Source organism: Oncorhynchus mykiss, chromosome 10 (genome assembly GCF_057628025.1).
Source record: "Oncorhynchus mykiss isolate SJ-2025 chromosome 10, ASM5762802v1, whole genome shotgun sequence".
In the NCBI taxonomy this organism is placed as follows: Eukaryota; Metazoa; Chordata; class Actinopteri; order Salmoniformes; family Salmonidae; genus Oncorhynchus; species Oncorhynchus mykiss.
In genome coordinates, this window is record NC_143031.1 from 24,028,219 (window position 1) to 24,045,525 (window position 17,307).

A 17,307-nucleotide genomic window follows, 5' to 3' on the forward strand; every position below is an offset into this window, starting at 1 on the left:
AAGAGGTAATTGCATCAGAATCAGATGGTTTCTATGTTTTCTAACACTTCTTTCCCTATTTTCCCTACTGTATTACCAGGGATGTCAACTAAATATCATCTGACACAGTTCTTTCTCAATTCCTGTGAATATACTGTATTACGTTATTTCAACTGAGGGGATCATCCAACTATTGATTTTGATTTTCCTGAAGAGTAACCAGTGTGCCTTCGCGTGGCCAATGCATATTTAATGATCCAAAATGCAATGTACTCCCAAAGTCATCTGCAGAGATTTGAATTTCTTTGATCTTCCCATTCTTCGATCGACACCTCCCCTCACCCTCTGTACTTCCAGTGGTGTTAATCCAGACATCCAGTGTGTATTGAGATTCTGTGTCCATGCAATGGGGTGCTGTCGGAGGAGCAGATGCACTGTCCTCCGGCAAGGTCGTTTACTTTATGGGGATTCTGCTGCGTCAGGTATTCGTGTGAAGCCCAGTCCGCTTGGCCCCTCGCTGCCTGCCTGCCTCACTGGCGCACACACACAAGCAAACACACACACTGACACATTTTCTGTCATGCACATCACATCCATTCTTACACACACAATCCTTTTGATAATATAAATGTTCTATGTGACACATGCATTCTCTCCATTACATTGACACACACATACATTCTCAGTTTTGGTCTCTATCACACACATACTATACATTTTAGTAATTTAGCAGATGCGCTTATCCAGAGCGGTTTTAAAGGAGTAATTAGGGTTAGATGCTTTGCACAAGGCACATCAACATATGTTTTACCTAGACGGCTCCAGGATTCAAATTAGCGACCTTTCTACACAATGTTATTTTCTACACAGAATATCATTCAAAATGATTGCCTGATGATGATCTGAACAGTGGTATGCATTCATGGATGCCAAGGGAAGCAAGGTCCCCTCCCAACAAAAACATGTATAATATTTTATTTGTCATCTGTGTTTCATAATTTTCTTTCAAGTCGCAAGAGGCTGAGTATATCTCACTGGAGAACACATCCGAGTGAGCGAAACAGCGCCCCCTCTGTCTCAATGTGTAGCCCATCTATCTGAAGCTGTCTGTAGTGTTGAATGCAAGGAAAGCCAGCAAGCATTTGGCATCCCTTGATAAAAAACTAAGTATAAAAAAAATAGGCAATCAGTGTTGATCTAAACTGAGTGAACACAACTGTGAATGGTCCTGGCTGACCATGGGAAACCAGTTTGGATTTGGCTTCAAACCAATTACATCAAAAGCAAAACGTAATTGACAGAAACACCATGAATTGTCTTAATCTTGTTGTGTCATCTTCCGGTGGCTAGCTAGCTAAAATTGTCCCTTTCCTAAATTAGCCATGGATTGAGATAGGGATTTAAACTTGACGTTTTTCTTCGTTCTCCGTACTGGCCAATGATTATAACAGGGATACTGATCCAACCATAACTTTATATATTGTGCCCCTGGCCTGAGAGGATGGAAGTTCAATATGTAGTGGGCTAATGTTAACTAGCTGGCTCATCGTTGCCCATGAAAGGAAGTTAGGCTAGCGAGCAAGCAATTTAGCCAGGTAGCCTAGGACAACAAAAACTAAAAGCGTTTACTGTATGACAGTTATAGACCGTTTCGTCAACATGAAAGAGAGGAGGATGGCATTGGTGTTTCTCTACAACTAGGGTCAGCCAACATGTTTTTTTCTACTTGCATGAACACACATACACACACACACACACGCACGCATCAGAACCAAGGAAAGCCACATATTTAGCTTCTGTTGATTGGACTAAATTATGTTTGGTATCTTTTAATTATCACTGTATTAGACTAAGCATAGGTGATTTTGATTATGTATACAGTGCATTCAGAACGTATTCAGAACCCTTTTCCCACATTTTGTTACGTTACAGCCTTACTCTAAAATGGATTCAATTGTTTTTTTCCCCGCTCATCAATCTACACACTATCCAATAATGTCAAAGGTTTTGCAAATGTATTACTAATGAAAACTGAAATCACATTTACATAAGTATTCAGACCCTTTACTCAGTACTTTTTGCTGAAGCACCTTTGGCAGCGATTACAGCCTTGAGTCTTCTTGGGTATGAATCTACAAGCTTGGCACACCTGTATTATTGGAGTTTCTCCCATTCTTCTCGGCAGATCCTCTCAAGAACTGTCAGGTTGGATGGGGAGCGTCGCTGCATGTCTATTTTTAGGTCTCTCCAGCGATATTCGATCTGGTTCAAGTCTGGGCTCTGGCTGGGCCCCTCAAGGACATTGAGACTTTTCCCAAAGCCACTCCTGCTTTGTCTTGGCTATGTGCTTAGGGTCGCTGTCCTGTTGGAAGGTGGAGCAGGTTTTCATCAAAGATTTCTCTCTACTTTGCTTCATTCATTTTTCCCTCGATCCTGACTAGTCTCCCAGTCCATGCCTCTGAAAACTATCCCCACAGCATGATGCTGCAACCACCATGCTTCAACCGTAGGGATGGTGCCAGGTTTCCACCAGAGGTGACGCTTTGCAGTCAGGCCAAAGAGTTCAATCTTGGTTTCATCAGACTAGAGAATCTTGTTTCTCATGGTCTGAGAGTCCTTTAGGTGCCTTTTGGCAAACTCCAAGTGGGCTGTCATGTGCCTTTTACTGAGAAGTGGCTTCCATCTTGCCACTCTACCATAAAGGCCTGATTGGCTGAGTGCTGCAGAGATTGTTGTCCTTCTGGAAGGTTCTCCCATCACCACAGAGGAACTCTGGAGCGTTGTCAGAGTGACCATTGGGTTCTTGGTCACCTCCCTGACCAAGGCCCTTCTCCCCAACTCTAAGAAGATTCTTGGTGGTTCCAAACTTGTTCCGTTTTAGAATAATGGAGGTCGCTGTGTTCTTCGGGACTTTCAATGCTGCAAAACTTTTTTGGTACCCTTCCCCAGATCTGTGCCTCGACACAATCCTGTTTTGGAGATCTACGGACAATTCCTTCAATCTCATGTTTTTTTTTTCTCTGACATGCACTGTCAACTGTGAGACCTCATCGACAGGTTTGTCCCTTTCCAAATCATATCCAGTCAATTGACTTTACCACAAGTGGACTCAATCAATCTGTAGAAATGGAAACATGTTTTATAAATTAGCAAACATTTCTAAAAACCTATTTTCGCTTTGTCATTATGGGGTATTGTGTGTAGATTTATGAGGAAAAATGTAATTTAATACATTTTAGAATAAGGCTGTAATGTAACAAAATGTGGAAAAAGTCAACTGGTCTGAATACTTTCCGAAGGCACTGTAGCTGATATTTATACAACTGTTTTTGCTTTGTCATTATGGGGTATTGTGTGTAGATTTATGAGGAAAAATGTAATTTAATACATTTTAGAATAAGGCTGTAATGTAACAAATGTGGAAAATGTCAAGGGGTCTGAATACTTTACTGAATTCACTGTAAATATTTAAGTTGACATGATTCTGGAGTATTTGAGGTAGCTCCTGTTTTCTTTGCGACTTGCGGTAATTCTCCGTGGTTCTAAACCAATAGTTGGTTAGTAGTCTGAAAATGTCTTAAACATTAACTATGCTGAAGGTCATGAAACTGTTTGTTTCATGCAATATGCTTTGCTGACTTCATCGGACAGATGTTTCTCTCCGGTTTTGGGATGAAACAAAGGTGTGGTTGAATGTTTCTGCCACTGGGTTTTCTTATTGTCTCAGGCAAGGTATTGGCAAGGCATATGAACTAACAGGTTATAGAGCAAACAACGCAATTATCACAACAAAGGTTGTAATATGGCCTTTTTTTTCTGGTTTCCTCAGTGATTTTACTCACTTACCGCTACTGCTTTCCAACTTCCCAATACCTTTTGAAGCGTTTGTCACTTCAAACCATAATTCCTTCTGTCAAAAGTACTGTCACACTGATTTGTAATAGACTGTCATGGCCCAAATTTAAAAAGTAAACATTGGCCATTGATTACATTACATCACCTTTTTCAGATGATATCAAAATGGGGTTGCGGGCCAAAAAAGTTTGGGAACCCCTGCCATAAACAGACTATTATCTCGATGACCTTCCTGCAAATGGTATCGGAGCACCAGCTCTCGAACCAACAGACTCCGAGACAGCTTCTACCCCCAAGCCATAACACTAATAAATAGCCACGAGAAAGCTAAATAGGGTCAGTGCCATTTAATTAACTATCTTGCACGGACTTAACGCACACTCAGACTATACACACTATTTACACACGCACACACACAACCCACACACATTCACATACACTACATATGCATGCATACCGGCACAACACAAACACATATACACCCACGCACACTTTTACACATCATATTCTGCTGTGACTCGGTTATTTATTTTAGTCTTACCATTATCTATCCTGATGCCTAGTCACTTTCCCCTGCCTTCATGTACATATCTACCTCAAATACCTCGTACCCCTCAATTCATTTGGTTCTGGTTCTCCCTGTCTATAAACTCAGCAAATAAAGAAGCATCCCTTTTCCTCAGACGGTAGGCAATTAAGGTCACAGTTATGAAAACTTAGGACACGAAAGAGGCCTTTCTACTGACTCTGAAAAACACCAAAATGAAGATGCCCAGGGTCCCTACTTATCTGTGTGAACGTGCCTTAGGCATGCTGCAAGGAGACATGAGGACTGCAGATGTGTCCAGGGCAATAAATTGCAATGTCCGTACTGTAAGACGCCTAAGACAGAGCTACATGGAGACAGGACGGACAGCTGATCGTCCTTGCAGTGGCAGACCACGTGTAACAACACCTGCACATGATCGGTACATCTGAACACACCTGCAGGACAGTTACAGGATGGCAACAACAACTGCTCAAGTTACACCAGGAACGCACAATCCCTCCATCAGTGCTGACTGTCCGCAATAGGCTGAGAGAGGCTGGACTGAGGGCTTGTTGGCCCGTTGTAAGGCAGGTCCTCACCAGACATCACCGGCAGCAACGTTGCCTATTGGCACAAACCCACTGTCGCTGGACCAGACAGGACTGGCAAAAAGTGCTCTTCATTGACGAGTCACGGTTTTGTCTCACCAGGGGTGATAGTCAGATTTGCGTTTATTGTCGTAGGAATGAGCATTACATCGAGGCCTGTGCTCTGGAGCGGGATCGAGGTGGAGGTTCCGTCATGGTCTGGGGCGGTGTGTCACAGCATCATCGGACTGAGCTTGTCATTGCAGGCAATCTCAATGCTGTGCGTTACAGGGAAGACATCCTCCTCCCTCATGTGCTACCCTTCCTGCAGGCTCATCCTGACATGACCCTCCAGCATGACAATGCCACCAGCCATACTTCTCGTCCTGTGCGTGATTTCCTGCAAGACAGGAATGTCAGTGTTCTGCCATGGCCAGCGAAGAGCCCAGATTGCAATTCTATTGAGCACGTCTGGGACCTGTTGGATCGGAGGGTGAGGGCTAGGGCCATTTCCCCCCCAGAAATGTTTGTGAACTCGCAAGTGCCTTGGTGAAAGAGTGGGGTAACATCTCACAGCAAGAACTGGCAAATCTGGTGCTGTCCATGAGGAGATTTACTGTAGTACTTAGTATCTGGTGTGGCCACAAGCTGCATTGACTATTACTTTTGATTTTGACCCCCCCCCCCCCCCTTTTGTTCAGGGACACATTATTCAATTTCTGTTAGTCACATGTCTGTGGAACTTGTTCAGTTTATGGCTCATTTGTTGAATCTTGTTATGTTCATATGTTCAGCTGAGTTTCGCTCCATTATTGTGTATTTTATTACTTGTGTTACTGTTTTTCTTATGATTATTTATTTAGCTCTGCATTAATGGGAGGGCTTGTAAGCAATAATTTATCGGTCAAGTTGACATCCTTTGTGTTCTCGCTTGTGACAACACTCTGTCAATCACTCTCTCTCTCGCACGCACACTAATAAAAATGAGAGAAGAGAAAAGGAGAGGCAACACGACTGTCACTGGGCGTGTGTAATTGAACGGCATTTGCAAGAAACAGCCTGTATTCTATTTTGTAGGCATCAACTGATATGCAAGGCACTGATATCGATTCATGAAACCATAGCTAATTACATCTGTAGGAAATTCACTGCGGTTTCTGAGTAAAACATTTTCAGGTTCATTAGGATTGTTTCACTCAATACATGTTTTTTTTTCTCGTAAAAAATCATTGTTTTACATTTTTATTTCCATATCGGGGTTTTCGTTAGCCGGTGAAAGCCGGCTTTTGGTCAAAAAAATATAATTGAAAAGGCGATTTTTAAATATAATTAGCACTGGCCAATTGTCCTAGAGAAGAAATAATGCTTTTTAGCCTCATAATTGATGGAATTACCAGTAGTCTTAAATATACTGAACTGAAATATGAACGCAAAATGCAATAATTTCAAAGATTTTATTGATAAATACATTTCTTACGCCCTAATCTATGTATTTCACATGACTGGGCCGGGGTGCAGCCATGGGTGGGCCTGGGAGGGCATAGGTCCACCCACTTGGAAGCCAGGCCGACACGCTGGGGAGCCAGGCCCAGCCAGACACGCTGGCTACAAAAGGCCTTTATTACACACCGAAATATACTCACCTTAAAGTGGCCTTTTATTGTCCACAGCACAAAGTGCGGTTGAATTTATTCTGCCACTGTCTTATTGTCTCGTTAAGGCAACTGTCCGAGAGTCTGTTTGGAATAGGCTATTTCTTTCTCGACAAGCTGACCAATAGAATAGGTAAACTTTTAAACAATAGGGGATAGTAGATTGACATAAGCTAGTGCTTTTGCTGCTCATTACTTGTCTTGTTGGCTGAGGAAAAGTACATGTGGACAGTTATTCTATCTTCCGAATTTGGTAAGAAGGACCGGACATCGTTGCGTCCTCTACTTGCATGTTCTGTTAATATGAATGACCATATTCTAAATGAGATTTCTATCATTCTAACCACCGTGGGTGGACACCCTAATTAGGTTACACACCCAATGCATATGGGTCCTTGTCAGGTAAATTAAAATACTGCTTTTTAAAATGTCTGGTGCCACAATTTCCTAACAGAAAACCTGCTCCATAGCTAGCTATTGTAACTTGTTGGAGTTGCTCTTCCAGAATAGCGGGGGTTAAATGCATTTCATCGTCTGCTTGCTGGATATAATCCCCAGGCTACAAACACACACACTCAACAGCTTCTCTTTCTCTCTCCTCTTCTCTTATCTTTGTCCCTTGTCAATCTTTCCCTTTACCTTCCTCTTCACACCATCTCTCTCCCTCCCCTCTCTCTTCACCTACCTCTCCACATTCTCCTCCCTCTCTGGCAGGCTACTCCTGCAGTGAGCCAGTATCATGGAGGCAGCATTGGGGAGTGCAGCTCTAGGACTGCTCGGAGCCACGGCAGCAGCCAGCCATGACATCTCTGACAGGTAAGACCTAGCGTCATAGCACACACTCACCTCTACTACTCTAGTCGGTCCCATAGCTGTCTGGCCAGGGGAAGCTTTTCAAACCCCACTCTAGTTTTATAGCAGGTGGAGCTGTATCTGTTTCTGTTTGTACAGTAAGAGTACAAGCGTGTGTGTGTCCGTACAGTTACAGCATGCAAATAGCTGTGTAATATGTTACTTAGCTACAATAAGATTTTTGGTGTTTGTGTTTTATTACAATGTTGAGCACATGTATGGCTGTGACTGTATTCCACATTGTGTGTGTTGTGTCGGGGTGTCTAATTGAGAGGGCCCTGCACGAGTTTGTTTGTATGTGTGTCTGCGCTACCTCGTGTGTGTGTGTGTGGGGCTTGGCTGGCTCCTCACTTTAAATGCTTCAAGGATAAATTACACTAGTGAGCACAGGCAGGGGGAGGCAGTAGCAGACGTGCCTGAGTGATGTAGGTTAGGTTAAGGGGGCGCGTTCGCAATCATCAATTTCCTTACTGTGCCATCAGGCTGACTGGCTTACCAGAGTCACTGATGCTGTATGCAGTGCAGCCATTACGGACCATCACTGCTGGGAACCCTTGTTCATATTTCCTAAATGACAGAGCTAGCATGCTACAGCATTACCACCTCTGCTCTTTTGGCTAATATATCAGCTTTCAGCTACGTCATCTATCAGCTTCAGCTGGACAAATTCCCACTCAAAAGCATAGGATAGCATAAGCTACACATTCCAACCCAGTCAATGTAGCATACACACATACTGTAGGGTAGTGTAGGAAGGCATTCACACAGTTTTTCAGAGCCTATTATAGAGCCATACTAGGGCTGGGCGGGATACCGTATTTTACTATATACAGGTATTGATGCACAGAGCGGTTTGGGTTTTTACTCTACCTTCTATAACGGTATTTGAATGTTTGGTTTATTAAATGTGATATTCCGTGTGTAACGTCCATTTCTATAGTGTACACTGCTACTTGAGTCATCCCTCTCCACTCTCTCCTCATGCCGCTTTCCACACAGACCTAGTCCTGCCCGTCATTCGAGCGCAATTGTTGTTGCTTGACCACGAGACACTTGCATTCAATCTGCATGGTCAATGCAGCACATCCAGCAATGTTGATGACAGTGTTGTTTCCACTTTGCTTCTTAATATAAATCCACTATTTGTTTGTGTTTCTTACATCTGCAAACAGCTAGTTTCTTTACTTAGCAAGTCATGTTAGCTGCTAATGCTAATTAGTTGGCAAGCTAGCTAAAAAATTTACTGAGTCAGAGCAAACGTAGATAGCTAATACAGCCTGAAAAAAGTGCTGGTGTAGGCCTAAATCAGCATGTTGTTTGTGCAACAGTATCATCTAAATCAATAGGCAAAGCATGAATATGTTGGCTACATGAAAAAAACATGTCAATGTGGCCAAAAATTATAGGGTCCCCTAGGAAACACTGACCATCACTTTGGTTCCTACCCTGTCACAAAAACGTATCCCTGGCATTTTCATGTCAAACAGTGCCTACTATTATTTATATTCTAACTATAGAGTTAGAATAAACATATTTCCATGATTCCAACAGTTCAACCAGGTGTTTTGATCTAAATCACAAGTCAAATTGCAATTGCAACATTTGGTTAAAAATACGGCAAAAAAATGTGCCAATATCGTGTAGCCCTTTGTGGCAGTGTGGAAATTCTCAATTGAATTGTTATTCAAAAACATAAAATGCTGTCAAATTTGAAAAATACCAGGATATGATATTTTGGCAATATCACCCAGCTCTAGCACACTCACTCACTCACTCACTCACTCACTCACTCACTCACTCACTCACTCACTCACTCACTCACTCATTAATCTTCCTTTAAAACTTCTTAAGGCTAGGGGGCAGTGTTTGGATGAATGATGTGCCCAAAGTAAACTGCCTGTTACTCAGGCCCAGAAGCTAGGATATGCATATAATTAGTATTGGATAGAAAACACTAAAGTTTCCAAAACTGTTAAAATAATGTCTTTGAGTATGACAGAACTGATATAGCAGGCGAAAACCCGGGAAGAATCTATCCGGGAAATTTTTTGTTGTTGAGTTGACACCATTTAAAATGGGAATATCTCCCAGATTGCAGTTCCTAGGGCTTCCAGTAGATGTCAACCGTCTTTAGAAAGAGTATCAGGCTTGTTTTTTGAAAAATTAGCTGGCTCCCATTTTGGCTGTAGTATTGTGGCGCACGTGGATGAGAGGTTTATTGGTAACTTTTGGCATTCATTTTTATGCATTTTCAATGAGGGAAACTGGTGGATTACTGAGTCAAGCACGCCAACTTAACTGACTTTTTTGGGGATATAAAGAAGGACTTCATCGAACAAAAGGACCATTTGTTATGTAGCTGGGGACCCTTGGGATTGCATACAGAGGAAGATCTTCAAAGTTAAGTGATTAATTTTATCGCTAGTTCTGACTTTTGTGACGCCTCTGCTTTTTTTGTACGCGGGGTGCTGTCCTCAGATAATCGCATGGTGTGCTTTCGCCGTAAAGCGTTTTTGAAATCTGACAAAGCGGCTGGATTAACAAGAAGTTAACAATTTAAATGATGTAAGACACTTGTATTTTCATGAGTGTTTAATATTACGAACGTTGTATTTTGAATTTCGCGCTCTGTGATTTCACCGGATGTTGGCTAGCCCAAAGAGGTTTTAAGCAAGATGTTTTTGGAGGTCTTGTTTTCTCTGAGCAGAGCCATGCTGCTAGCTAGATGGTAAAGCACATCCACAACTCTACTGCTGCTGAGCAGAGGAGAGGAAGCACCATTGTGATGTCAAACTGGTGTGTCTCCCATCACCCACTCCTCTGCCTGCCTTTGACAGACACACGTGATGCACAATGTGCTCCCCAGTCATCCAGCCAGTCACTGCCTGGCTGCATGCTTTACATTGTGACACTCATCCCCTCTCTCTACCTTCCCTTTCGGATACTCAGCTGGCTCCCTTTCTCATCAGACCAGCCCTTTTCATAGGATGACCCCGCTATCTCCCTGCTACACTGGCCTGTGTGTGTGTGGCTATTGATTGTTAAGCCGTCAGCATCAGTGGTTGGAACCGGTTCAGAGAACAGAACAGACAAAATAGAGACATTTTTGCCTGTGTGTGTAGGCTACCTGCCCCTCCCCTCCCTCCGAATCGTAGTCTATTGTAGCTACTGACGTTACAAGCATGATAGAATTAGGGGGAGAGATTTTTTTCCTCGCCAAAGTCGAGGATTAAGTAGGATGGTCAGTTTTACAAGGGTATGTTTGGCAGCATGAGTGAAGGATGCTTTGTTGCGAAATAGGAAGCCAATTCTAGATTTAACTTTGGATTGGAGATGTTTGATATGGGTCTGGAAGGAGAGTTTACAGTCTAACCAGACACCTAAGTATTTGTAGTTGTCCACGTATTCTAAGTCAGAGCCGTCCAGAGTAGTAATGTTGGACAGGCGGGTAGGTACAGGTAGCGATCGGTTGAAGAGCATGCATTTAGTTTTACTTGTATTTAAGAGCAATTGGAGGCCATGGAAGGAGAGTTGTATGGCATTGAAGCTTGCCTGGAGGGTTGTTAACACAGTGTCCAAAGAAGTGCCAGAAGTATACAGAATGGTGTCGTCTGCGTAGAGGTGGATCAGAGACTCACCAGCAGCAAGAGCGACATCATTGATGTATACAGAGAAGAGAGTCGGTCCAAGAATTGAACCCTGTGGCACCCCCATAGAGACTGCCAGAGGTCCGGACAGCAGACCCTCAGAGTTCAGTGTGTCAAATCGATCAGAGAAGTAGTTGGTGAACCAGGCGAGGCAATCATTTGAGAAACCAAGGCTGCCGAGTCTGCCGATGAGGATGTGGTGATTGACAGAGTCGAAAGCCTTGGCCAGATCAATGAATACGGCTGCACAGTAATGTTTCTTATCGATGGCGGTTAAGATATAATTTAGGACCTTGAGCGTGGCTGAGGTGCACCCATGACCAGCTCTGAAACCAGATTGCATAGCAGAGAAGGGATGGTGAGATTCGAAATGGTCTGTAATCTGTTTGTTGACTTGGCTTTCGAAGACCTTAGAAAGGCATGGTAGGATAGATATAGGTCTGTAGCAGTTTGGGTCAAGAGTGTCACCCCCTTTTGAAGAGGGGGATGACCGCAGCTGCTTTCCAATCTTTGGGAATCTCAGACGACACGAAAGAGAGGTTGAACAGGCTAGTAATAGGGGTGGCAACAATTTTGGCAGATCATTTTAGAAAGAAAGGTTCCAGATTGTCTAACCCGGCTGATTTGTAGGGGTCCAGATTTTGCAGCTCATTCAGAACATCAGCTGAGCAGATTTGGGAGAAGGAGAAATGGGGAAGGCTTGGGCGAGTTGTTGTGGGGGGTGCAGTGCTGTTGACCGGGGTAGGAGTAGCCAGGTGGAAAGCATGGCCAGCCGTAGAAAAATGCTTATTGAAAATCTCAATTATGGTGGATTTATCAGTGGTGACAGTGTTTCCTATCTTCAGTGCAGTGGGCAGCTGGGAGGAGGTGTTCTTATTCTCCATGGACTCTCCCAGAACTTTTTTGAGTTAGTGTTGCAGGAAGCAAATTTCTGCTTGAAAAAGCTAGCCTTGGCTTTTCTAACTGCCTGTGTATAATGGTTTCTAGCTTCCCTGAACAGCTGCATATCACGGGGGCTGTTCAATGCTAATGCAGAACGCAATAGGATGTTTTTGTGTTGGTTAAGGGCAGTCAGGTCTGGGGAGAACCAAGGGCTATATCTGTTCCTGGTTCTAAATTTCTTGAATGGGGCATGTTTATTTAAGATGGTTAGGAAGGCATTTTTTTCCTCTACTGACGGGATGAGATCAATATCCTTCCAGGATACCCCGGCCAGGTCGATTAGAAAGGCCTGCTCGCTGAAGTGTTTCAGGGAGCGTTTTACAGTGATGAGTGGAGGTCGTTTGACCGCTGACCCATTACGGATGCAGGCAATGAGGCAGTGATCGCTGAGATCTTGGTTGAAAACAGCAGAGGTGTATTTAGAGGGCAAGTTGGTTAGGATGATATATATGAGGGTGCCCGTGTTTAAGGCTTTGGGGAGGTACCTGGTAGGTTCATTGATAATTTGTGTGAGGTTGAGGGCATCAAGTTTAGATTGTAGGATGGCTGGGGTGTTAAGCATGTTCCAGTTTAGGTTGCCTAGCAGCACAAGCTCTGAAGATAGATGGGGGGCAATCAGTTCACATATGGTGTCCAGAGCACAGCTGGGGGCAGAGGGTGGTCTATAGCAGGCGGCAACGGTGAGAGACTTGTTTTTAGAGAGGTGGATTTTTAAAAGTAGAAGTTCAAATTGTTTGGGTACAGACCTGGATAGTAGGACAGAACTCTGCAGGCTATCTTTGCAGTAGATTGCAACACCGCCCCCTTTGGCAGTTCTATCTTGTCTGAAAATGTTGTAGTTTGGAATTAAAATGTCTGAATTTTTGGTGGTCTTCCTAAGCCAGGATTCAGACACAGCTAGAACATCCGGGTTGGCAGAGTGTGCTAAAGCAGTGAATAGAACAAACTTAGGGAGGAGGCTTCTAATGTTAACAGGCATGAAATCAAGGCTATTACAGTTACAGAAGTCGTCAAAAGAGAGCGCCTGGGGAATAGGAGTGGAGCTAGGCACTGCAGGGCCTGGATTCACCTCTACATCGCCAGAGGAACAGAGTAGGAGTAGAATAAGGGTGCGGCTAAAAGCAATAAGAATTGGTTGTTTAGAACGTCTGGAACAGAGAGTAAAAGGAGATTTCTGGGGGCGATAAAATAGCATCAAGGTATAATGTACAGACAAAGGTAAGGTAGGATGTGAATACAGTGGAGGTAAACCTAGGTATTGAGTGATGAGAGAGATATTGTCTCTAGAAACATCATTGAAACCAGGAGATGCCATTGCATGTGTGGGTGGTGGAACTAATAGATTGGATAAGGTATAATGAGCAGGACTAGAGGCTCTACAGTGAAATAAGCCAATAAACACTAACCAGAACAGCAATGGACAAGGCATATTGACATTAAGGAGAGGCATGCTCAGTCGAGTGATCAAAAGGGTCCAGTGAGTGGAGAGGTTGGTTGGGGGTCACGGCGATTTAGACAGCTAAATCGGTTGCAAGCTAGCATAGGAGCAAGCTAGCATAGGATGGAGGTCTGTTATTAGCCAACTCTTGCGTTCCATCAGTAGATTAGTGGGTTTCCGTGTGGTAGAGGGGATTAATCCAAATCACACAACAACAACAAAAATAAAAACAATGGATATAGTTATAGAGGCCCAAGAAGAAAAATAAATAAATAAATACAAATAAGTGACCAGTGAGCTAAGGCGGGTCTTTACCTAGCAGAGACTTGTAGATGACCTGGAGCCAGTGGGTTAGGCGACGAGAATGAAGCAAGGGCCAGCCAACAAGAGCGTACAGGTCGCAGTAGTGGGTAGTAAATGGGTCTTTGGTGAAAAAACAGATGGCACTGTGATAGACTGCATCCAATTTGCTGAGAAGAGTGTTGGAGGCTATTTTGTAAATGACAGCACCAAAGTCGGATCGGTAGGATGGTCAGTTTTACGACGGTATGTTTGGCAGCATGATTTGTTTTGCGAAATAGGAAGCCGATTCTAAATGTAATTTTGGATTGGCGATGCTTAACCTGTCGAGCGGACCCCCCCCGCAACAGCCAGTGAAAGTGCAGGGCGCCAAATTCAAAACAACAAAAATCTCCTAATTAAAATTCCTCAAGCATACAAGTATTTTACACGATTTTAAAGATACAATTCTCGTTAATCCAGCCACAGTGTCTGATTTCATAAAGGATTTACAGCGAAAGCACCACAAACGATTGTTAGGTCACCACCAGGCCACAGAAAAACAGCAATTTTTTTCCAGCCAAAGTCACAAAAAGCAAAAATAGAGAAAATTAATCACTAACCTTTGATCTTCATCAGATGACATTCATAGGACTTCATGTTACACAATACATGTATGTTTTGTTTGATAAAGTTCATATTTTTATTTTAAAAAATCAGTTTACATTGGCGCATTACGTTCAGTAGTTCTCAAACACCAGCAGTCCCCTGCGTGACAATTTTTAGTTCTACTTTCCTGACCTTTTTGTCAGTACTGGGAAAGGTTTTAACCACAAGCCCGACTGGCCAGTCATTTTCAGCTGCTTGTCTTCCGTGCAACATCTGAAAAATCGCTCACTTTGTAGCGTGTACCGGTGCTCGACCAGTTGGCGAAAGCCAAATTCACCCACGACCGAGAACTGTTGATTGTCAAGGACAATGAATTCCATTATCTTGGCTTTGATGGATTTAGTCTTTTCTTACTCCTTCAAATGACAGCTTGACTTGTTGACTGCTCGAGCCACACAGCGGACATTGTGGGCTAGGTTACGAATGCTGTGTTGCACGTGTAGCGCAAAATGTTTTGTGGCGTCATTACGGCACGTACCTACATTTATATAGGTTTGCACGTCACCTTTGACATCTGTTTTGCGAATCGACCGCTACCGATGTTGGCAATTTTAGCTAGCATCGGACGATTCCGATATGTTCCCTGCTATATCGTGCATCGTATGTATGTATGTATGTATGTATGTATGTATGTATGTATGTATGTATGTATGTATGTATGTATGTACAGTTGAAGTTTACATACACTCAATTAGTATTTGGTAGCATTGCCTTTAAATTGTTTAACTTTGGTCAAACATTTTGGGTAGCCTTCCACAAGCTTCACACAATAAGTTGGGTGAATTTTGGCCCATTCCTCCTGACAGAGCTGGTGTAACTGAGTCAGGTTTGTAGGCCTCCTTGCTCACACACGCTTCTTCAGTTTTGCCCACACATTTTCTACGGGATTGAGGTCGGGGCTTGGTGATGGCCACTCCAATACCTTGACTTTGTTGTCCTTAAGCCATTATTCCACAACTTTGGAAGTATGCTTGGGGTCATTGTCCATTTGGAAGACCCATTTGCGACCAAGCTTTAACTTCCTGACTGATGTCTTGAGATGTTGCTTCAATATATCCACAATTTTCCTCCCTCCTGATGCCATCCATTTTGTGATGTGCACCAGACCCTCCTGCAGCAAAGCATGCCCACAACATGATGCTGCCACCCCTGTGCTTCACGGTTGGGATGGTGTTCTTCGGCTTGGAAGCCTCCCCCTTTTCCCTCCTAATGTAATGATGGTCCTTATGGCTAAACAGTTGTATTTTTGTTTCATCAGACCAGAGGACATTACTCCAAAAAGTACGATCTTTGTCCCCATGTGCAGTTGCAAACCGTAGTCTGGCTTTTTTATGGCGGTTTTGGAGCAGTGACATCTTCCTTGCTGAGCGGCCTTTCAAGGTTATGTCGATATAGGACTCGTTTTACTGTGGATATTTATACTTTTGTACCTGTTTCCTCCAGCATCTTCACAAGGTCCTTTGCTGCTGTTTAGGGATTGATTTGCACTTTTCGCACCAAAGTACGTTCATCTCTAGGAGACAGAACGCGTCTCCTTTCTGAGCAGTATGACAGCTGCGTGGTCCAATGGTGGTTATACTTGTGTACTATTGTTTGTACAGATGAACGTGGCACCTTCAGGCGTTTTGAAATTGCTCCCAAGGATGAACCAGACTTGTGGAGTCTACAATTTCCCCATGACATCAAGCAAAGAGGCACTGAGTTTGAAAGTAGGCCTTGAAATACATCCACAGGTACATGTCCAATTGACTAATTTGACTGTCAATTAGCCTATTAGAAGCTTCTCAAGCCATGACATAATTTTCTGGAGATTTCCAAGCTGTTTAAAGGCACAGTCAACTTCAGACACACTGGAATTGTGATACAGTGAAATAATCTCTGTAAACAATTGTTGGAACAATTACTTGTCATGCACAATGTAAATGTCCTAACCGACTTGTTTTCAAACTATAGTTTTGGCAAGACATTTGTGGAGTGGTTATGTATATATGTGTGTATATACAGTGGGGCAAAAAAGTATTTAGTCAGCCACCAATTGTTCAAGTTCTCCCACTTAAAAAGATGAGAGGCCTGTAATTTTCATCATAGGTACACTTCAACTATGACAGACAAAATGAGAGAAATAAAATCCAGAAAATCACATTGTAGGATTTTTAATGAATTTATTTGCAAATTATGGTGGATAATCTTAAGTGGGAGAACTTGCACAATTGGTGGCTGACTAAATATTTTTTGCCCCACTGTATATATGTGTATATGTGTATATATATGTGTGTGGTGTGTGTGTATAAATAGATACTATATGTGTGTCTGTGTATACAGATACCTATAGTGTGTCTGTGTATACAGATACGTACAGATATATATAGTTGTATGGATAGATAGATCTATATATATACAGTGCCTTGCGAAAGTATTCGGCCCCCTTGAACTTTGCGACCTTTTTGCCACATTTCAGGCTTCAAACATAAAGATATAAAACTGTATTTTTTTGTGAAGAATCAACAACAAGTGGGACACAATCATGAAGTGGAACAACATTTATTGGATATTTCAAACTTTTTTAACAAATCAAAAACTGAAAAATTGGGCGTGCAAAATTATTCAGCCCCCTTAAGTTAATACTTTGTAGCGCCACCTTTTGCTGAGATTACAGCTGTTAGTCGCTTGGGGTATGTCTCTATCAGTTTTGCACATCGAGAGACTGAAATTTTTTCCCATTCCTCCTTGCAAAACAGCTCGAGCTCAGTGAGGTTGGATGGAGAGCATTTGTGAACAGCAGTTTTCAGTTCTTTCCACAGATTCTCGATTGGATTCAGGTCTGGACTTTGACTTGGCCATTCTAACACCTGGATATGTTTATTTTTTAACCATTCCA

The 17,307-nt window shown here is 42.9% G+C and overlaps 1 protein-coding gene across 1 annotated transcript in view; it reads left to right on the forward strand.

Moving 5' to 3' along the window:
• Positions 1–17,307, forward strand: part of LOC110533528 (rho GTPase-activating protein 32) — a 224,981-nt gene that overhangs the window by 69,960 nt on the left and 137,714 nt on the right. The window contains exon 2 of the mRNA XM_021617826.3: positions 7,317–7,418. Coding sequence (XP_021473501.3) covers positions 7,342–7,418 — 77 coding nt within the window. The 5' untranslated portion in view covers positions 7,317–7,341. The remainder of the gene's footprint in view (positions 1–7,316; positions 7,419–17,307) is intronic.